General features: G+C 42.0%; 1 protein-coding gene across 3 annotated transcripts; it reads left to right on the forward strand.

The window, feature by feature from the left end:
* The first annotated feature begins 799 nt into the window (after positions 1-799).
* LOC143483004 (uncharacterized) lies at positions 800-16,900 on the forward strand. Of its 3 annotated transcripts, XM_076981664.1 has the most exons (9): positions 800-929; positions 1,134-1,181; positions 12,481-12,561; positions 13,659-13,958; positions 14,180-14,431; positions 14,538-14,654; positions 14,804-14,841; positions 15,110-15,229; positions 15,507-16,899. In XM_076981664.1, exons 3-9 carry the CDS (start codon positions 12,507-12,509, stop codon positions 15,534-15,536), a joined length of 912 nt encoding a protein of 303 aa, XP_076837779.1. In that variant the 5' UTR covers positions 800-929; positions 1,134-1,181; positions 12,481-12,506; the 3' UTR covers positions 15,537-16,899. The 3 variants fall into 3 exon arrangements, with proteins under 3 accessions (XP_076837779.1, XP_076837778.1, XP_076837780.1); XM_076981663.1 differs by lacking the exon at positions 800-929 and having other exon boundaries at positions 1,116-1,181; positions 15,507-16,898; XM_076981665.1 differs by lacking the exons at positions 800-929; positions 1,134-1,181 and adding an exon at positions 5,874-5,892 and having other exon boundaries at positions 15,507-16,900.
* The last annotated feature ends 6,902 nt before the right edge of the window (positions 16,901-23,802 follow it).

Below are 23,802 nucleotides of genomic sequence, written 5' to 3' on the forward strand. Positions count from 1 at the left end.
ATTGAGCTGTATAATGTTTAACAGAGGTGCATTCTCAGCTTACATAAACATTAAACCTTTTTGGTCCATAAATTCAATAGATTCAATAAATTCAACTGTTGTCACGCTGACTGGCAGTTCTAGTAGGCACTTCTTCCTGAATGATTTCCACTATAGATGTGCAGTTACAGACCATAGCCCTTTGACATGTTAGTGGGTGTTGTGGGTGTGTTAGTGGATGTTGTGGGTGTGTTAGTGGATGTTGTTTTGATTTAGGTCTGTCTTGTGCATAGCTTGAATCTTGGAACATGTGACCATCAATGATGACAAAATTACCCACAACCCAACTAGTCTTTTCAGAAGTAGAACACTGTTGAACAGAAAGGAGATGACTAACCCAAACTGCCCATGGCTACAGATGGTCAACTAGCTCTTTAGGTTATGTTCACACAGCAGGTATATGTGGCCCAAATTCTTTAAGTGGTCTAAATATAAATATACCTAACCCTATAATTTATTTAATATCTTTTAAGGAATGTCTTCATATAGCATAACATTTTTTTGTGTGTGTGTTGGGTCTATGTCACAAGACCAAAGTATGAGTCGACAACATGAAAACCCCCCTTTTCTCTGTCTGTGTCATCAACATGATAGTCCTACACATGCTGTGCTGTTTCAAAAATAACCTAATATAGTAGCAAAAGTTCCACATCTTGGGGGAAAAGGAGGAAGCACGAAACAGAAAGAGATGTGGCAAAAGACATGAAGACTCTTCTGTTCACGTGTGTTTGCCTCAGGTTTCAATTTTGTTAATGTTTCTGGCTTCTCATGCAAATTAATGTCTCATCTATGTATTAAATGTTATGACAAACAGGGAGAGAGAGAGAAAGAAAGAGAGAGAGAAACCGGCAGACAGATAATGAGACTGATGTATATTTACACGAAAACAGGTCAGCTTCAGTATAACAATTCAGGACGTGACTTTGTAACGTACACACATTAAGTCTCTAAAACTCATATTACCATAAATTCATAACTACTGTATTTTCCACACTTTAATTTTGATCCATACGCATCTTATACTCTATACATACTTTTATTGTGAAACATCATATATCCTGTGACACTTCCTTTTACTTTACGCTGTTTTGAAGACGCTGGCAGTGTTCTTCATCAGCTCATTCCTTCTTACTGCACTATCTGTGAGTACATTCCTTAATGTATATATAGTATGTTCATTGTTAGTGCTCTATTTTTAGTGAATGTCAGGTGTAGAACCATAATGTTCGTCATACAATCATGGGTCTGCTTGCCACATGTGTCTGTGTAACAGCTCACACTAGGGCTGTTTAATGGAGAAAATCTGAACTTTTAATTTGAGCTAACTTTACAAATTAATATTATTCATAATCTTGAACATTTTACTATTTGTGTTAATGCAGTGAAATGAAAATGTTTGGGTATATTTCATAATAGAAGAATGTACTTTGTTTTAGCCTACTTTCTAGAGTGAAAGTAAACCAATCATTTTTGTTGGTCTTTGTACATATCTAATTGATATGTTTATTTTAGATTTTCACTGATGACATTCAACAGAAGCCCAATTTGATTTTCACAGATCACATTACTTTAAAACCCTTAAAGGCCGATTTTGGGTGGTTTATTCATTACAGAAATGTAGTCATTAGCATCATTAGCATATGGGAAATCCCGCTGATTTAAGAATACTTCGTTGTATTACAAGTAAGGGTTTAGGCTTGTTGTCTCACTGTTAACCATTCTGTGGTGCCAATAAGCTACACTAGAAGAGGTGGCAGGTTAAACCAGTCAACTATGTATTATTTTGGGAAATGATCATAGTAATAATGCAGAATGCAACTACAGTTTGCAGGTTCAGTATTATAATTATATTACATATCTGTGACGGGCAGGGTGAGCGAAAATAAATGGAAGCGATCACGCCAAGTCTCAGGGAAATAGGATGGTTTAATATGTAAAGTGCGCAAACCAAAACCCGTGAACTGATCCGAATTAAGGATATAATAACCAGCAGTCAACTGGTACAAAGACAAGACATATATAGACGAACAAACGACCCTCAGGTGAGACGGATCGCGGGCTCCGCCCACCTGAGGGACGAACACAATGCCACACCCACAGGACAAGCTGCTGCTGTAGACGGGGGCGACCAGTAGGGGGCCGCCGTACCGTGACAGATCCCCCCTCCAAGCCGCACTCCCCTCCACCGGCTGTGCGGCCTACAGCAGCAGCACACAAAACAAAGGGGCAGGCAGGCAGGGACAAGGGACACACCCCCTGTAGTCCCGGAGCTGAAACACAAAACACAAACAGGTTAGCTCGCCTACCTGGGCGGGACCCTGGACCGACTGGGCCGTCAACAAGACAAAACCACGCCCCGGTCGGTCACAGGGCCCTCACGCCCTAACCGGCCTTAAGCCGCATAGCCCCACAGGTGCGAGGACGGCGGGCCACGGCTCCGTGTCCGTCCGGGGTGTGTGTGTGCAGGTTACCTCCCTGGGGCGTGGCTAAGTCACCTCCTGGACCTACCTCCTCCCGGAGCTGGCCCCTGCCTTCTGCTAGGGGCCACCCCAGCCTCCTGGGGAGTCAGCCCCAGCCGGGGCCTGACTTTACGAGGTGGACTCCTCCACCAAACCCAGGAGCGCCAGAGAACAGCCCCCAAGGGCCTCCTGGTCACCCCGAGCAGGAGGGAGGATCTCCATCTTCAGCAGGAGCTCTTCGGACCAGAGCCCTATCGTCCCCAAACATCCGGGGGCCCCAGCCCTCTAGGGAGGGGCTCTTTCCGACCGGGCTCCGGTCACCCCACAACATAAGGGGGCTCCTGCCGGCTGGAGACCCCCACAAGGTCCAGGACTGCCACGATCCACCGCCAGGGAGAAGCACCTGCACATAAAACACAAAATGCACACACACACACCCACCAACACAAAACATAGACGCGCACTGCCCTGATCCCCCTTACAATGGGGGAGGGGTCTCCGTCTTAGCAGGGGACCTCCACCTGCTCAGGAGAACCCCCCACGTTCCTGGTCAGGGCCTCCCTCAGGAGCGACGCCCTCCGTGCCACTCCCCGTGGCACGGGACCATCACTGGTCCACCCCCAACACACACTCAAGGGGGAGGAGCATGTGTGGAATTACATTCAACATAATCACGGGCACGCAAGAACACCACACACGCAAAGACTAGACAAAAACGGTGTACAGACGACGAACGGACGAGACCCACACATGCGCGCTCGGTTTAAACACATAACAGCGACGCGCCGCTCGTGTTCGCAGTCACTCCCCACATGAAACACAACACAACGGGGAGCGAGGCGACAGTGAGGAGCGGCTTTCGCGCTTTACACAAAACATGGAACATTCAACACCACGAGCACGCACACTGATCCAGACGCCCGTTCACACGTACACACTTTACACTCACACAACATGAAGAGTTTCCCGGGGAAGACGCCCCGGTCTTCGCCGTGCCACTCACAACACTAATGCACGGCGAAACTCTTCAGACCGACAAACAATGTACAGGAAGAGCTTTCCCAGGGCAGACTGCCCTGGTCCTTGCCGTGCTACACACATACACAAAACACATAAGCACGGCGAAGCTCTTCACATAAAACACCACGCAGACAAACACTTACCACAAGACATGACCACGAACGAAGGAAAAAGCAAAGGAGACTGGCGGCTTCCGAAGGTGGCTGGTTATTCTGTGACGGGCAGGGTGAGCGAAAATAAATGGAAGCGATCACGCCAAGTCTCAGGGAAATAGGATGGTTTAATATGTAAAGTGCGCAAACCAAAACCCGTGAACTGATCCGAATTAAGGATATAATAACCAGCAGTCAACTGGTACAAAGACAAGACATATATAGACGAACAAACGACCCTCAGGTGAGACGGATCGTGGGCTCCGCCCACCTGAGGGACGAACACAACGCCACACCCACAGGACAAGCTGCTGCTGTAGACGGGGGCGACCAGTAGGGGGCCGCCGTACCGTGACAATATCAAGCCATCCATCCATCTATCCATCTATCCATCCATCCATCCACCCATCCATCCATCAATGTGGAAATATTAAACATAAGCAAAAATAACAGTCTTGCCATTTAACAACTCACAACTGACAAGACATTTCTTTTCATTTATGTGATGTTACTGTATAATAAATATCTCTTAAAATAACACTATAGCAACAGTGACTTCGTTTATTATTATTATTATTATTATTATTATTATTATTAATAATAATATTTATTTGTATAGCACCTTTCATACATACATGCAACTCAAAGTGCTTTACAGAATAAATGTAACGTTGGGAGGAGACAGGCACAACGAGCAGGTGCAAGAACATATAACATTTATTCGACGTGTAACAAATAGTGAAAGTGCGGTGCGAACAGCACGAGCACTGCAACACGCAAGGCACAAGCATTAGACAAAGACGAGCACAAGACATTGCACGAACGCACATTAAATAGGTGTTTCACACATATCCTCGTGATCTCGAGACAAGGCACAGGTGTGATTACGAACACGCTCACAAACGACCCACACCCACGGAACTACATACATGGACATAACGGCACGCAGACCACGTAGCGACACACACACAGGGAAGGGTCCGGAGCCATGACCGTAACAATAAATAAAGTTCTACTTTATGGACCCTTTACCAACATGCTTTTTCAAGCAGGTTCTGAGCTCATTAGCAAATGAAGTTTCAACGATTGTTAATCTGTCACGGTGAGGCGGCCCCCTACCGGCCGCCTCTGTCCACAGCGGCTGTTGTTGTTGTTGTTTGGTGACGTCATGTGAGTCCCTCAGGTGGGCGGAGCCCGTGATCCGTCTCACCTGAGGATCGTTTGTTTGCCTATATATGTCCTGTCTTTGTACCAGTTGACCACTGGTCATTATATCCTTAATTTGGATCTTTTGCACGGGTTTTGGTTTGCACACTTTCTATTAAACCATCCTAGTTTATTTACCTCCGATCCATATCTATGTCGCCCTCCACTGGTGATCGATCGCGATATACAACATATACAACCCCCCCCCGTCAACAACTCTCACACTCTGGCATGAATCTAAAACTTGAGAGCCCTGGTTTTATGCTTTATGAAGTAAATTTGAGTTTGAAAAGTTTTTATTTCGGTTATGTGCTCCACAATCAAAAAGAATATATATATCAACAAAACAACAACACAACCTCAGTTATAAATAAACCTGTCAGCAAAATACATATAACCGAAAAGGTATAGGTTGAAGCTTGTAGCTTATTTTACCTACCCTTTTTACATTAAGCCATTCTCACAATTTGTATATCAAAGCCAAGTCACAAAATAAGATTAAATATATAATAAATAAATGAATCAGTATTAATTAAAAATTCAAAATATACAGAATATAATTAAGTAATTGTGCATTTTATTTGCATGTCAAAAAGTAAACATAAAATATTACCAAACAGGCATATGAGAGCTGCTTTATAAACATAATAAAAATTGAAACGTCGTCAAGTCAGGAGGACAAGAATGAGCCATGACACCAACGTTAGCTCAATGCTAATTTATTAGCAATACGCTAATGGCAAAAACACACTGGTTCTAAGGGAGGGGGGACTAGGGTGACCAAACGTCCGTATTTCCCGGGACATGTCCGTATTTCACGTCCTGTCCCGGGCGTCCCGGGATATTTTTTAAAACTGTGGAAATGTCCTGGTTTTTAAATTACGTTAATCGGGCCATTAATTCTACAGGCACTAGGACCCTGAGCACGGCGCTGTATGACACGGAATCCCTGAGCCTCATCAGTTGAGCCTCATCATACTCAACTGGCGGAGAACCAACAACTTACGTTCCCCAACGTAAGTTAGATGGGGTGGCGTAGTAAAGATCCACATTAACTTCACTCAGTGAACGTTTGAAGTCCTCTAGATAAATGGTGAAACGCTGGGCCTTCATTTTAGTTTTGGTGCAGAAGGCGCCAAGAAAATCTCTCGAGCATGCGCATTAGTTTCACCACTACCACTATTGCTCGCCCAACACAGTTTTTTACTTTGGACTTGACATGTTGACTGAGAACCATAATGCTCATTCACTGAACACAAAATATTAAGTTGAATGGTAAAAATGCAGCAGCAACTCGTTTTTTGTTTTTGGAGTAACTATTTTTATGTTTCATGCTTTGCCCACATAAATTTTTATATTCACAGAACATAAGCAAACAAAGATTTTTTACAGTGCTGAGACTTGGCGTGATCGCTTCCTTTTCAATTGCTCACACCGCCCGTCACATAATCAGTCTCTGAAATTGGGTGAATTCCCTAAAACTTTTAAAACTGCAATGGTTAAACCACTATTAAAGAACAGAAATCTTGATCCCACAATTCTCAATCATTATCAACCTATATCTAACCTTTCCTTTCTTAGCAAAATCATTGAAAAAGTTGTGTCAATCCAGTTGAATGATTATGTCAAAGTAAATCAAATAAATGATATTTTTCAATCTGGTTTCAGAGCTCTCCACAGCACTGAAACAGCCCTAGTTAAGGTAGTAAATTACTTGAGATTGAATAAGGATGCAAGCAAACTCTCAGTCCTTTTTCTGCTAGATTTAAGTGCCGCTTTTGTCATCGTTGATCATGAAATACTTCTTGATTGACTACAGAGTTGGATAGGCCTTAATGTCTTAGTCTTAGACTGGTTTAGATCGTACCTAACTGGGCGTGATTACTATGTAGCATTAGGTACCTCTTCCTCCACACATCAAAAAATAACTTGTGGCGTCCCCCAAGGTTCAAGTCTTGGGCCGTTACTATTCAACCTATATATGCTTCCATTACCACATATTATTATTAAACATGGTATTAGTTATCATCAATATGCAGATGACACTCAACTTTACATTTCTCTAGAACATAAGGCTCTAAAATCAATTTATACAACATTAAGTGTCAACAACTACTTTGAATTATTTAGCATTAGCTGATATGTTCCCGAATATTTAATTAAATATCTCAGTTCATCATCGTGTAGTTAATCAGACTTTCCCAATTAATGTATCTGTCACGGTGAGGCGGCCCCCTACCGGCCGCCTCTGTCCACAGCGGCTGTTGTTGTTGTTCTGTGACGTCATGTGCGTCCCTCAGGTGGGCGGAGCCCGTGATCCGTCTCACCTGAGGGTCGTTTGTTTGCCTATATATGTCTTGTCTTTGTACCAGTTGACCGCTGGTCATTATATCCTTAATTTGGATCTATTGCACGGGTTTTGGTTTGCACACTTTCTATTAAACCATCCTTTTTCCCTGAGACTTGGCGTGATCGCTTCCATTTTAGTTGCTCACCCCGCCCGTCACAGAATGACCAGCCACCCTTCGGAAGCCGCCAGTCTCTTTTTCTTTCTGCTTCGTTCATGGTCATGTCTCATGGTAAGTGTTTGTCTGCGTGGTGTTTTGTGAAGAGTTCTGCCGTGCTTTTGTTTTGTGTTTGTGGCACGGCGAGGACCAGGGCTGTCTGCCCTGGGAAAACTCTTCGTGTCTGTTGTTTGTTTGTTTGTTTGAAGAGCTCCACCGTGTTTGTGGCACGGCGAGGACCAGGGCGTCTTCCCTGGAAAGGCTCTTCATGTTTTGTGTGGCTTAAACGTGTGTACATGTCGACGGACGTATGGATCAGTGTGCGTGCTCATTGTGTTTAATGTTAAACGTTTTATGTGTGACGCGGTCGCCGCTCGTCACTGTGTGTCTTGTGTTAAATGTGGGGAGCGACTGCGACTCTGAGCGGCGCATCACTGTGTGTTTATGTCGAGCGCGCATGTGTAGGTCCCGTCTGTGTGTTTGCATGCCGTTTTTGTTTGTTTGTCTAGTATTAGTGTGTGTGTTTTGTCCTGGCGTGTTGTCAACTGTTACATGTAATTCCGCGCATGCTCCTCCCCTTAAATGTGTGTTTTGGGGGGGGGGGGGGGCGCTGTGGTACCGTGCCACTGGGTATGGCACGGAGGGCGTCTGAGGCACGTTTGTGTTTTATGTTGGTGTGTGTTTGGGTGTGTGTGGGTGTGTGTGTGTGTGTGTGTGTTTCTGTGCATGTGCTTCTCCCTGGCGGTGTCCCTGGACCTTGTGGGGGTCTCCACCTGGCAGGAGCCCCCTTGTGTTGTGGGGTGATCGGAGCCTGGTCATGAAGAGCCCCTCCCTAGAGGGCTGGGGCCCCCGGATGTTTGGGGACCATAGGGCTCCAGTCTGAGAAGCTCCTGCTGGAGATGGAGATCCTCCCTCCTTTTTTTTTTTTTTGGCCCACCTCCACCCCCCCATCTTTGGAGGACAACTTTGTTTTTATGTACAGATTTAAATGGCAATTATAACAATTCTGTATAATATATAGTGTAGTGATAACAATATATAGTGATAACAATAGTGATAATTATTGGGGTTAGGTGGACCAAGAAAAGAGGGGGAGAGAAATAATAAAAAGGGAAAAGACAGAGGTAGGAGAAGAAAGGAGAAGAAAAAGAAAAGAAGAAAAAAAAATAATAATAATAAAATAATAATAATAATAATATTAATAAAATAAAACACGCAACCAGCTCAAATGACCACTGCAAAGAAGTACAGAAAGTAAACCAAATACATATAGTACAGATGAGTGCAATGTATGGGTGTGTGTGAGTGTGTGTTTATGTGCAACCTAGAAGTGCAACATAGGATAGATGTATGGAATGTACTTACCAGCAAGGGTGGGTAGCTGCGACAGCATTCCCCCAGAGGCCAGAGGCGGGCGGAGAGAGACCCGGGAATCCCACCCGCCCGCGGCCCCCCACAGAGCGGTGGAGTACCAGAGCCGCACTCTAGGAGGAGATCCTCCCTCCTACCCGGGGTGACCAGAAGGCCCTTGGGGCTGCTCCCTAGCCCGCGTCGGGAGTGCTCTGGGCCTCGGTCTCTGGCGCTCCTGGGTTGGGTGGAGGAGTCCACTATGCGATGAGAGGCCCTGGGAGGGGTTGGCTTCCCAGGAGGCTGGGGTGACCCCTAGCAGAAGGCAGCTCTGGGAGGAGGTAGGTCCAGGAGGAAAAGTAGCCACGCCTCGGGGAGGTAACCTGCACACACACACACACACACACACACACACTAAGGACGATGAAGGAGTCGTAGCTCCTCATCCGCACACCCTTGGGGCTCTCTGGCTGAACGCCGGTTAGGGCGTGAGGGCCCTGTGACCGACCGGGGCGTGGTTTTGTGTTATGAACGGCCCGGTCGGTCCAGGGTCCCGCCCAGGGAGGTGAGCTGTTTAATGTTGTGTGTTTAATGTTCCAGCTCCCGGACTGCAGGAGGTGTATTCCTGCCAGTCCCTGCCTTCCTGCCCCTTCGTGTTTTGTGTGCAGCCGCTGTATGCCACACACCCAGTGGAGGGGAGTGCGGCTTGGTGGGGGGGTCTGTCACGGTGAGGCGGCCCCCTACCGGCCGCCTCCGTCCACAGCGGCTGTTGTTGTTGTTGTTCTGTGACGTCATGTGCGTCCCTCAGGTGGGCGGAGCCCGTGATCCGTCTCACCGGAGGGTCGTTTGTTTGCCTATATATGTCTTGTCTTTGTACCAGTTGACCGCTGGTCATTATATCCTTAATTTGGATCTATTGCACGGGTTTTGGTTAGCACACCTTCTATTAAACCATCCTTTTTCCCTGAGACTTGGCGTGATCGCTTCCATTTTAGTTGCTCACCCCGCCCCTCACAGTATCCTTCGCAAATAAATGGCTACAAGTTGGCCTATTAAGCTTGTTTTAACTTAACCAATCAAATCGGCCAATTAATCAGTAGCACATATAAGTAATCTGGAATAAGGCTAGTAATTGTGCTGTGAGATTAACATGGCGGCACTTCAAAGGATTTTGGATTTGAATCGGAGACATTTAAGAAGACGACGACGACGTAATCCACGAAGCCATGCAGTTCGCCTGAATGCCACACAGTGTTTGAATATGAACCCCCTAGATGTTCCTGACAATGTGCTGTGTGACAGATACCGGCTGCATAGGGGTGAGATCATGGCCCTCCTTGAACTTGTGCAGGAGGAGCTGGCTAGAGGAACGAGGAGAAATGTTGCCCTTAGCCCCACGGTGCAGTTATTGGCAGCCCTCCGATTTTTTTTCTGCAGACTGTTGGTGATGCCCACGGACTAAGCAAGGCTGCAGTATCTAAATGTGTGCATGCTGTTACCAAGGCATTGCTTCGCCATGCAGCAGCATACATCAAATTTCCAAGAACTAGGGATGCATTACATGAAGCTAAAATTGGTTTTCATGCAATTGCAAACATTCCTGGAGTTGTTGGTGCAGTGGACGGCACTCTGATCCCCATACTCACTCCCAGCCTCTTGAGCCCAATCTACACCTGCCGTAAGGGCTTCTCTGCTTTGAATGTCCAAGTAATATGCAACCACCAAGGCCTCTTTACGGACATTTTGGCAAAGTGGCCTGGGAGTACTCATGACTCCTTCATCTGGGCCAATTCTGTGTCCGATGGCTAGGGATGGTGCATTTGATGGTGGACATTGATATTAGCGGACAGTGGGTATCCTCTCCGAAGCTACATACTCACTCCTGTATCAAATCCCCAGACTGAGGCTGAGGAGAGATACAACATGGCACACAGCAGAACACGATGTGTGATCGAGAGAGCTTTGGGCATGTGGAAAATGCGTTTTCGGTGCCTCCACAAGTCATCTGGTGGCCTTCGGTATTCTCCAGAACGCAGCTGTGCTGTAATTGTTGTATGTGCTATGCTGGAAAACATTGCAGTGCAAGCTGGCATACATGTCCAAGAAGAGGAAGATGAGGAGGATGATGAGACAGAGGAAAGAAATATTTTGGTAGAGTTACCAGGAGAAAGGAGAGAAGGACTTTACCAGGCTGGCCTGGACAACCGAAGTCAAATTATAAGAAATGTTTTTGCCTAGATACACCAAAAAATTTATTTTCTATAAACACCATGTGCAAAAAAAAAAAAAAGTTCATTAAGAACGCCAAATTTACGAGTGTTTCCCAAAAGCCTTTGTAGTCTCCAAATTTACGAACGAGTTCTAAGTAGTTCTTAGTTGACTCCGCCTCTGCATCTTGGGCAGTCATGGCCTGGTGGTAGGGAACTGGTCTTGTGGGTTCGATTCCTATACCTGAGGCCATGACTGAGGTGCCCTTGAGTAAGGCACCTAACCCCAACTGCTCCTCGGGCACCGGGCTAGGGCTGCCCACCACTCTGTAATCCCTAGTAATCACTTGTAATCACTTGTGAGTGTGTGTGTGTGTGTGTGTGAGTGTGTGTGTGTGTGTGTGTGTGTGTGTGTGTGTGTGTGTGTGTGTGTGTGTTCTAACTGCACAGATGGGTTAAAGTTACGTCATTTTTAAAGTTGTTCGTAACTTTCTAAGATCGTTCATTATCGGGAAACCCACCCCAGCACTCTTGAATTCTATTAGTTATTCAAACCACCCTACTTAAGGACCATTGCGAAGTATTGCCTCCTTGCGTTGCATTACCAAGCCATTGTTCTGTATCTCTCTGTCTGATTCCACTCATTACCTTGGTCTGCTTAGTGATATTCTCTCTGTTTGTATAGCCCTATTTGTACCTCTGCCTGCCGCTCCTAGTACTTTTTGGTTTTTGACTCTCTGCCTGGATTTTGACTCTCCTCTTTTTGCCTCGCCCTCTTTCGTGCGGCTGCCCACTACCTTTCTGGGTTGTCCCTTTGGGACCTCTGTTTAATGTATTTTGTGCATTTATTAAAAGATACAATATTTATCTGATCTGCATATGGATCCTTCGCTGTCTTCTGGTTCACAACCATTACAGTTTGTAATCCATACTGATTAATACATGTGGTTTTCTGATCCCTGTGGATATTTAAATTACAGTTGCCCGAGTACAACAGTTTTCGCCCTTGACCGCTGTAATGAATGAACTAAGCAGAGAAGGATCCAACTGCGGAATAAAATCTCTTTTATTGAACATATAGCAGTCGCTGAAGGTGATTACTGACAGTTGTACACAACGGCATTGCACACCGGAGTGTGAGGTGGAGAGTCAGGCCGGTCCAGGTTCACAACGAGAAAGCAGAGTCCGGGAGGTACAGAAGGACTGGGCTGGGGACGAGGTCTATGAGGGAAGCAGAGATCAGTACACCGGCAGGCAACGGAGTTAGGAGAACGCTCTGAATGCGGCATGAGTCTGCAATACTTCACAATCCAAAAGCGTGACTTTGTTTTTACTCAAGGAATGGGTGTGTATATGAGAGACAGGTGTAAGGCCAACTGTCCGGAGGGAGGGGCTGTGTGCTGTTCCTAACAACACCTAATTCAGCTCATTTCATTACCAAATCTGGGTAGTCATGGGTCCTCCAGTGCTTCACATATACTGGTCTCACCTGCTTAATAGAATAAAATGTAATTTTTTTAAGAACTTGTTTGAACTTCCTTTGCAGAGTGAAAGCTGATCAGACTCAACATAATGGCAACACTAATGCAGCTGACAGTAATTCTCTCCATTTTGATGTCTTTCACAGGTATGTTGTTGAATCGTCTTCAGTTGTAGACATGAACCTGTATGATCAGCCTATAACCTGTAGCTCGTCTGCCTTGACTGGGAGTCAGAATGTGTTGATACATGAATATCATTCAGTGTTTTAAAACATCCAAAAGTGATTACATTTCTGCACAAAATATTCTGATCACTGTGAATTAAAACATTATGGTAATCATTCAATTGAGGACTTTACATGAGAATATTAAAAACTCAATCACTCAGTGAAGATTACATGAGTCATTTGGTAACTGGTTGCAAAAAGGATGTCATGTGAGGAAATAAATGTGTCACAGTATCAGTAGATGAGCAATGGAGTGAAACATGGGTGTGTTTCTTAGCTCTCTATGCATAAACGTGACTAAAACACCATGGTTCATGTGCTTAAACTCATAGTAGTGCTTTTACGCCATTATGACTGAAGCTACTCAGTTCTCAATCAGATACAAACGTGAACAGTAATTAACTACATGTAATTTGTAAATTAAGTACATTTTCACGAATCTGTATGTTATTCGAATATTTTTAATTTATGGTAAAACAAAGTAAAGAATTATTATTCCTTTCAGACACATGTAGCATTGATTCTCGTTCTGCTACCTATGAGGTGGAAGTGTTTTGTTTAACATATCCGAAAGAATAGGAGGCCAAACTAAAGCAAACCAATCACAGTCCAGTCAGGGGCGGATCTACGAGCAGGCCTGTGTGGGCCAGGCCCACCCTGATTGGCAGCTGGGCCCGCCTAATCACAAGCTCAGAATACAGTTTTCCGTATGAAAATTAATGAAAATAAGCTATAATTGCTGCAGGATGGCGCCTAGCGCACAAGTCATTTAATGACCATACAACCCCCAAACCCCCCGCACCCCCCCCCCCCCGTCAACAACTTTTGTTAGTTCTTTTAATTGTAATTATCTATTTCTTACTCTTAAAGGTAATGAAAACCTATAAATAATGTTGCATTTTACTGGGTGGCGAACTACACCTGCTGGTTATATTAATAATATTGTCCTAAAATATTAATATGTTAAGATAAAATCTTACTATTGTTGTTAGCTAAATGCCTTATCTTTGTTTCAGTGTCCAGTGATGTGTTTAAGGTGGTTGGGAGTTCACTGGAATTTCATCTGGACGAGCAAAACACTGCAAACTTCAAAGAACTTAAATGGATGTTTAATAACAAATTCATGCTGAAATACACAAAACACCTTGAAAATGTACATGTATATCGTGCTTATGAGGGCAGAGTGGAGTTTAATAAGACCACATTTGATATGACACTGAAGAACCTAACTAAGAATGACACTGGAAAGTATACCGTGAAAATAGATGATCTGGTTCGGGAAATCATCATTGCTGAGAACACACTCACTGTACTGGGTAAGTACTGCAGCACTGAACTCACTTAGTGCATTCCTGAATCAACAGTATTTTTTTGTTAATTGAAATGACTTTATGCTATCTGTAATTATGAATTAACAATAGAAGAGAAGGAAAGTGAGAGTACTGTGCCCTAAAGGGACTTTAGAACTGTTTTGCTTTCAGTATATGTAACCAACAGTACAAACTTGTGTGATATGATTTGATGTTTGTGTACCCAGATCCAGTGTTGGCTCCAAATCTTACCTATAGTCGTCCTCAGCAAAGCAATGGCACGTGTAATGTGTCCTGTGAAAGTCAGAACCTCTCGGCCTCCACCTACTGTTCTAATGAAACCTGTGAGACGAATCATGTGACATCATCCAACCTCACCCTCTTCCTGCTTATCAGTGGCAGTACTGTAATCTGCAATGTCAGCAACAAAGCCATGTCACGGCACACTACCCTGAATATCAAACTCTGCTTTCCTGAAGGTTCATATCTGCACTTGCATACATAATCACCTGCATGCCATGATAAAGATGTTTTAAAATTATTATTTTTATGTATTCTCATGCTATTTTATTTTTCCTCCATTAGAAATTAAAACACAAGCCAATCACTCTCAGTTGATAGTTCTGGGCAGTGTGGGGGTCGTCATCATTGTCATAGTCCTGTTTATAGTTTATAAATTGATATACAAGAAACGCAAAACAGGTATTGCTACTTCTAATAAATTTAAAAACATTTTTCTAGCACAGCCTATTTTTAATAAAAGGACACTACATTTCACTACGTGTCCTACATTTCAAACGTTATTGAAATTTAAAGTGTTACGCCTCCTTTTGCTTGTTTATTGTTTGCAGGTTTCATGCAGCTTGGAACCACTGGCACTACATCTCAAGTAATTAGTAAAGTCGTTTGTTTAACATTGATATTCATGCAGACATTGTCAATAACACCATCTACTACAGCTTTTGAGTAGAACATTGCTAGTCCCCCCAAGATGCACACACACACATACACGCACAGTTTGACTGCAGGACAAAGATGTATCACCAACAATGTTCAGTGTTCTGTAGAACAGTTGAACATAGCCCGCACAACACCCAAACACTTGTTAGTACATGTTTGCTGTATGTTTATGACAGTTGGACTGACCCTTTCTGCAGAACATGAATGAATCCTCAGAAGCTTTCAAGATGAACAGTGTTGTGCAGAAGTCAGCCGAACCTCCCAGTAGTGGTAAAAACAGTCAGAACGTTCCAGATCCTGAACTGAGTACTGGACAGGTAGAGAATCTCCATACAGTGAATATAGAGTAAAAATGGCCATGTTCTGAAATAGCAACACAGACATGCTGGCTCAGTCATTTTCTACCAGGGGCAGCAGTGGCTCCGATTTGTTATGATTTTATTCAGCTTGATTCTTCTTGATTCCTTATTTCTAAACTTTATTAAACATTAAACAGAATCATCTCATAGCTCTAAGGGTTTTATTCAATTATGGTAATTCTTTCACACATAATTGTTGCATCTTATTTTTCCATCTTGTTTCCTGATTGCATAGAGACATGACCATCTGGAAGGATCTGTGTGACCTCCACAAACCATCTACAGTTCTGTGGATACTTCCAAAACTGAAACCATCTGTGCCACAGTGATGAAGACCAGGAATTCTACACGATACCTAAATGAATGAAACTACCGTTCTGTTGGACAATTCACATAAACTACAGACTCTCTACCACAGCGGACACATAACATTCAACCTATTATGGCTTCTGAAGCTGACCCTGTAACTGTACTCAATATTTTAGCATGGATTTGGAAAATGAGCACCAGTAAAGCAGAATGATGTAAGAACATCTCCCGATCTCCAGATGAGGTGGTTGTCCCAATCGCCACCCGATCTGTTCAGGTGTTCACCGAATTCTGTGACTGTTGAGTTTCGTGACCACAGAGGATGCTATTTAGCATTTTCTGTTCATAGGCAAAAGCACTTTATAGACGCTACGTATGCACTGACGAAACACTTGCTAGATGATGGAACTGTAACACCTATGCCAGGTGTTTGAACCATAGTTGTGCAGGTCATTGTGATGTAATGTTGTGTAATAAGAATGATGTCATGCCTGGGTTTTGCACAAACTTCACAAATGCTTGGTCATATAGGTAAATAAAAAAAAAATCTTCCAAAAAGCCAAAAATCTAGTAAAGGAATGAAAACAATGTTTCTATAGGCACCTGAACAAACCAGACTCGCTATGATACCAATCAAGTTCAAGCCATATTATTTAACCTACATATTTAATATTGCCATAAGGTGGCGCTAAAACACCAAGTGAAAATATTATTACAGCATGTTGTCTTCAACATTTTGCCCATTATGATGTGACGGTCAAGCAGTGTTGGCGCAGACGTTTCTCAGTTATATGTGGTAATGTAACCCTGCCCTAAATAGCATACATTTTTGATGGTTACATGCTTCAAGAGGATTTCATGAGTCAACAACATTGTTAGTGCTTTAGTTTTAGTGGACATTGTTTGTTAGTGCTACTGCTAGTGGCTCTATGCTTGCTGTACACATCACCAGGGAGTGACCAGGCGGCTTCTGGACCAGATGCCTGAACCACCTCAACTGGCTCCTCTCTACATGGAGGAGCATTGGCTCTACTCCGAGTCCTTCCCAGATGACTAAACTCACCCCATCTCTACGGGAGAGCCTGAACACCCTGCGGAGGAAATTGTTTCAGTCACTTGATCTCATTCTTTCGGTCACAACCCAGAGCTCGTGTCCATAGGCGAGCCGGAACGTACATTGACCAGTAAATTAAGAGCTTAGCTTTTTTGGCTCACCACAACAGGCCAGTTGTTCTTTCATAGAACTGGATGATGTCACAAAGTTACAACATATTAATAAAAAAAAAAAAACCCTGCATTCCAATTAATCATGAGTCAGGATTAAGACTTCTGGTAAAAAAAAATGTATCATTTTACAAGAACAACAGATCATCCTTTACGTTCTTGTTGACTGGAAAGGATACACTTGCTTACCATTAACTGGCCTACACCAAATTTATAAACACATCAGCCTCTTGAAATTTTCACATATCCATAGGACACACAGTAAAAATATTTATTTTATTTAGCACTAAATGCACTCCTAACCCGGGGGGGGGGGGGGGGGGGGGGGGTGGCAGTCACTGCAGGTGGTGCTAACCACACGTAGGTGCCACAAGCCCCTGAGCAGAGGACCCTGGGGCACTGGATACTCCTCCTTGTCTGGGAGTCGAGCTGGGCCTGCCCGTCATCTGAACCTGAACTTCACTGAAATCTGAATGGAGAGTCTCCAATAAAAACATTGTTTACAACTAAAACCATAGTTCAGACTCCTTGTAATTTCAAACTTTAGTTTAGAGTGCATTCAATATGACATTTTTTAGCAGCTCACATTAAATGAGTGTGAAACAATTCAGTGACACCAGTTTGATTGGAATATATCTTTAAATAACCAGAATAAATCAGATAAAGTAGAGATGGACTGCTAAGCCATCTATGGTAAGTAAATGATGCATTTGAAGATCACAGCACACTTTCCTGTCGCTGTGTATGCTAAACGTAATATGTCAGATGACTCGGATGGATCAAGCAGCTTCAGTGTTCACATGAATTAATCCAAAACATCTCACATTTCTGCTCTAAGGCATTTTATGAGCTAAATGACAGCAAACGTTGGGCTTTTGCCCAAAAAGGGTTTCCAGAATGCAGCACAATTTTCTTGCTCAATCAGACCTAATTCAGATCATCATTTCATCAGCAGGTTTGTGGGGTCATACATCCCCAGGAGGTCATTTTGTCTCCCCTGTTTAATAAAATGAAACTGATTTCTGACTTCCTGTAGTTGGAAAGATGGTGCAGACTGACATGATGGTAATTCTGGTGCAGCTGTTCGTTTTTCTCTCTATTTTGATTCCCATTACAGGTATGTTGTCTAATCTGTCCCAGATTATAGCAGTCAAATGGTATCATAGTCTGTAATCTGTAGTTTTGTCTCTGGTTTTACATCAGTCAAGATTATCTCATTTGATAATCATCGATGAACAGGATGTCGTGAAAGGAAGTGTGTGGTAATGGCATTTACACAATAGAGGGAAACACTATATCTGTAGATAAGTGTTTATTTACTATTTACACGTGAATGTATGTAAACACCATAATTCAAGTGTTTATATTTGTCATTATGACTGAAACCAGGTGCTGAACACAACTGTATTCTGTTCTTATTTGGATAAAGGGGTGTTTCTTGGCCAGATACAAATGTGAATAAGTAATAAACTATACATCATTTGTTACTTTAAGTATTACTTTTTTAAAATATATGTATTTTATTGAAATGTTTAATTTTTTGTGATTTTACTAAAGTAAGGAACCTTATTTTTTGTTCCATAACATGGAGTATTGACACTTAAAGTGGCCAAGGATGGCAAGACAAATGTAAATTTTAGGAAACAAAATGACAAAAGTACAAGCAAACAAATTGACAAGATGTGTAACACTTTTAGCAATAGCCAAAATAAATCTACAAGTGGTGAATCAGGTGGAAAAGGTAGAGGCACAATACACAGCAAGTGTTGTTATTCAAACTTGTGGTGATAGAGTGAGTGGAGTTTGCAGCAAGCAGTAAAGCTAAACTATGTTTTGCTGTTTTTGTGGAACTAATTTTAGCCACTTTACATGCTTTGTCATTCTAGTGGGCAGTAGTGACTAGTCAATAGAGGGCGCTGGGGTGCCACCCCCATCAAATTATCCAGAGAATAAACACTACATATGCATATAAACTCATGTAACTCATATATTGCAAAATTATTTTCAAACTAGTAATACTGGCTATTATAGTTTATAAAAAATAAAATAAAAAAACTAAATCAAGAATTGTAGCTGCTGAATTTCTGTGAATGTTTGTACAGTTTGCTTCCTGTGTGTGGGGAACTGAACAAATGTGTGTATGTAGGTCCTTGAACTTGGCAAGCAGTTGATCTCACAAAGCTCTTTGATTGGATGTCTAAAAGTTTGTTGCTGGGCGCAGCTCTCTGCACCCCAGACACGCCTACTTTAATCGGTATCCTATCAGTATAGTTCATTAATTTTCCACTTATGTGATTCGACTATCTTCCAATTAGCATTGGTTAGCATTTAGTTACCATTCAGTCAGCTCGAGGCTGGGATTTCTTGGTAAGCTTAGAATTGCTCAACAGCTAGATGAAAGTTGTTGGACTAGCATTGGAAGGCACAATGAAGAGGTGACAAAAAATCAACATGAAATTTTTATTTTTCAGTTTCCACTTCAAAACGTTCAGCAGCAGCTGCCAGTGCTTGTGGGTTGATTGACAAAAAGGTCACAAGAATTTCCTTTTTATTGTGCCGATGATTTACCATACATCTTGTTAAAATCATCACTAACACTGTCAGATACAAAGATCAACAGGAAGTGTTTCATCCTAGGTGCATCTTTGTAGACTTCCGTTTTATTCATTTTCTTTTTAGTGACTTATCTGCAGAACTGAACTTTCACATTTTGCTGACTTGTGTCATATAAGTGCACCGTGAAAGTCCTTTAATGTTATTTAATGCTAAATTTCCTTCAGGATCAATAAAGTATCTATCTATCTATCTATCTATCTATCTATCTATCTATCTATCTATCTATCTATCTATCTATCTATCTATCTATCTATCTATCTATCTATCTATCTATCTATCTATCTATCTACCTCCTTTCACATTATCAATATATTTACACAGCGTTTAATGTTTGAGATGGGTCTAATATTCATTTCATTGCATCTGCAATCTTGAACGTCTGATAAGTCAGGAACAATCTTTGATTAGGGTACTGTTGTTTACGAGAAAAGGACAGTCACAAGTCTTTGTGAATGGAATTAGTCTTACTGTTCCCATTTTTTAACTACGGTATCTCTACAAATTTAACAGTGAGACATATTGTGCATATGTAACCAGTACCTTGTGCTGAAAACAAATTGGTACTTTGTGTGGGTGTTACCATTATGCTGGTTACGGTGTTGGTCTCCGTACAGCTGCAGCCTATTATGGTGTTAAGTTAATTAGGTTAAGCATAAAAGCTCATTGAGTGGGATAGTGATGTTCAGCTTGGGCTCTAGGTGGCGTAGTTGGGTTATACAGTGGCACCCAGTCAGGGTGTCGGTTATCCAGCCGGCTACACATGTTAAAGGTGATGAAAACCTGCAGATAATTTGAACCTTAGTGGGTGGCTAACTGCACCTGCTGGTTATATTAATATTATTGTCCTACAATATTAATGTAGTAAGACAAGTCATTCTAAAAGTAGTAAGTCCTTCTATTATTGTTACACCAAAGTAAATACTTTGTTGTTTCTTACAGTGTCCAGTGATGTGTTCAAGGTGGTTGGAAGTTCACTGGACATACATCTGGACAAACAACAGACTGCAAATTTCAAAGAACTTAAATGGATGTTTAATACCAAGTATATATTGAAATACTCAAAACCCAATGGTCACGTACATGATTATGCTGCTTATAAAGACAGAGTGGAGTTTAAGAAGAGCCAATTTAGTCTGACACTGAAGAACCTAATGAAGAATGATACTGGAAATTATACAGTAAAAAAAGAAGATGATGAGGGTGAAATAATCATTTTTAAGAACACACTCACTGTACTGGGTAAGTCTTGGAGCATGATACTCACTCACTGCATTCCTGAATCAACAGCGTTATCACCTGAAATCACATTATGCTTTCTATTCTCTCTAATGATGAATTTACACCAGAGAAAGAAAATATTAAGAACTTGTAACGTCAAGTGCCCTAAAAGTGCAAAGTTTAATATATTAGTGGAAATAGATCAAACATAAGGTGTGTATGAAATAATGCCGAATAGTTTAGATAAAATAGCTTATTGTGTCATAAGTGTGTGTCATGTGGTATCACAGTGAAGCTATGCTCAACACCAGTGTTGCCTGGACCATCACATAGAGCAGGACTGTTTATGGGACTTTGACACATCCACTTGCTGATGATTATCTCACTATGAATGGTGTAGAACCATTTTGAATTCACTTTGAGTAACCTGCAGTACTACATTTTGGTATTTTATTGTTTGTGTGTTTGTGTACCCAGATCCTTTGGCAGCTCCAAATATTACCTATCATTGTCCTCAGCATAACAACGACCCCTGTAAAGTGTCCTGTGAAAGTCAGAACCTCTCAGTCTCTACTAGCTGTTCTAATGAATCCTGTGAGGCAAAAAACGCCACATCACACCTCAATCTTGTCCTGCATGTCATCGGCACGACTGTCAACTGTAATGTCAGCAACAAAGCCATGTGGATCAACACTACACTGGATATTAAACGCTATGAAGGTTCGCACATGCACTTACACACATGTCCACTGCATGCCATGGTAAAGATGTGTAACAAAATCACCACCCATTTCTGTCTGCAGGGAACAGTAAGAAGCCGAACTCAAATGGCAGTTCTGTCCAAAGTTGTGCTGTGATGGTGTTCGCTGTCCTGCTTGTGTCGGTTATTGTGTCATGAAATGGACATGGAAAATAACAGGTTATACATTTACACCCCTAACTAAATGTAGCAATGTGAATGGACAAGATTCACTAGGACAATTATAAGCATCTTATTCAGAATTAAGTGTGTTACTTTTAGCTGTTATTTCAACAAATCATCACTGACAGAAAGTATTACTTTTCCTCAGCATGCCTTTATGGTTTTCCAGGTTTCATAAACCTTACCATTAAAATTAATCCTAACCCTTGAGGTGCCAACATTATTGTAGCACTGCGGACATTACTATATCTAATGATATATTTGTACAGATTATGAATACAGGAAAACGACTTGCATGACAGTAACACTTAGTATAGAGAAACATCTGTGGCTTTATAAAAGTAGTGTATGACCTCTTTTCTAAACTTAGCCATTCAATTTAGCATGAGACCAAAACTCTTGTTCAGAAGGTTTTCTATTATATTTCCAAATGTTTTTGTTCTTGCTGTGTTTGCAGGTTCAGGTGTGATGAGTGATGTGTACAGTGAACTACCACAGTGGCACCTGCACATGGTTATAATGACCTTTCATTATTGAACAATTCTATTGTGATTATTCTATCTTCCAACAACCTATAAGTTTCTTATATAATTTCTAACACTTTATTTTGATCGTACCCCTATAGATAACCTATTGATTAAGTAATACAACAGCAAAGTAATACACTTTCTGCATGCATGTATGAAAGGTGATATACAAATTAAGGTTATTACTATTTTTAATAAAATAACACCTTACTCTGAGCAGGGTGGCCCAATATCTCTAGGTCATACAGGGAGCATTTCTGAGTCTATACTGAGTGTCATACATTCAGCCCTCAAGGACTCCAATACCCAGAATTTCATAACCTGGCTGTCCTGTCCTGAGTGACACCTGTTCCCCATTTACACACAACTGGACTCGTTTGTTGTTTGTGAAGTATTGCTGAATTTAATAAACATACCAATCATGTTTCTGTTTCTATTTAAGATTCAGAGTCTGCCTCTCTGAATTATTTATTGGTGTTATGACTCCATATTTTGGATTGTGTTTCTGATGGATTATCCTCAATCTGCCCTTCACCCATTTCAGCCTGACAACAATTCCAATTGTAACCCTTCCATTTAATCTGCAAGCGTCTATGTTGTCATGTCATAACCGTCACACTCAGTCTATATATAAATGAATATGCTGTTGTTTTTTTTACATTCTTAAGTACTTAGCAAGGTTTTTGTACAGCCGAGGTATTTTTAGTAGAATCATAGCTGTTTCTCAGTTTGTTTGTAGGAGGTGCTCAAAATTTTCTGTACGGTTTAAGTTATTAAAAGTATTTTGAAAAAAAAAGTAGGGGTGTTTTTTGCTAAATCATTATGGCCTGTTATGTATACAGTAACAAACTAGTGGCTACTTACTTCAGACATTTATTAGGCTGTCCTACTAAATGCCTTACTAATTACATTACATGCTGCCCAAACAACTTTGATAATGAGCTTGGCAGTCCAGTTTCAGAGCAGAAGCTCCCAGAGTCTAAAAGACAAATTTTTCATGTCCTAACATATTAAACAGTCATATAATCATATGACCCCATTTTTGGCTCTGTGTTGATCATGTGCTGTAAAAAGATGAGAACCAAACTGTCGACTTTAAAACATTAAATGGGCAATGCAGTCCAAAAACACGGAGGAAATTAGGTAAATTGGCTGTCCCTACAAAATTCTCTGAGTGTGTCTCTCCTTGTCTTCTTGTTCAATAAAGGTTTTCTGTGCATGAAGGTGTGTCTGTACAACCACTGGTGGCTCATGCTCTGTCATGGGTGTTCTCACTCCACTTCCTGCACATGATTCAGTTGTGGTTTCCTGTAATGACATGCTGGGTCATGTTGTGCACAAGGACTGCTGCACCTTGCCAGAAAGAAGTTGTAAAAGCTTGAACCTGTGCTTGTAAAGTGACCTTGGGTTATTGAAAGGTGTTTATATTAATTGAAGTTTCATTCATATCGTGGTTTGCATAGATTCGTGTTGTAATAATAATAATAATCTTTATTTGTATAGCACCTTTCATACATACATGCAACTCAAAGTGCTTTACAGAATATGATCTCTCTTTCTCCTGCGGGTCAGAACCCTTGCAGCAGCGTTCTGAACTCGCTGTAGGTGCGAAATAGAGCTCTTTGGAAGAGCAGGTAGAACAGCGTTACAATAATCTAGCCTTGATGTGATAAATGCATGGACAAGTTTTTCACTGTCAGCAGGAGAGAGCATAT

Source organism: Brachyhypopomus gauderio, chromosome 19 (assembly GCF_052324685.1).
Source record: "Brachyhypopomus gauderio isolate BG-103 chromosome 19, BGAUD_0.2, whole genome shotgun sequence".
Taxonomy (NCBI): domain Eukaryota; kingdom Metazoa; phylum Chordata; class Actinopteri; order Gymnotiformes; family Hypopomidae; genus Brachyhypopomus; species Brachyhypopomus gauderio.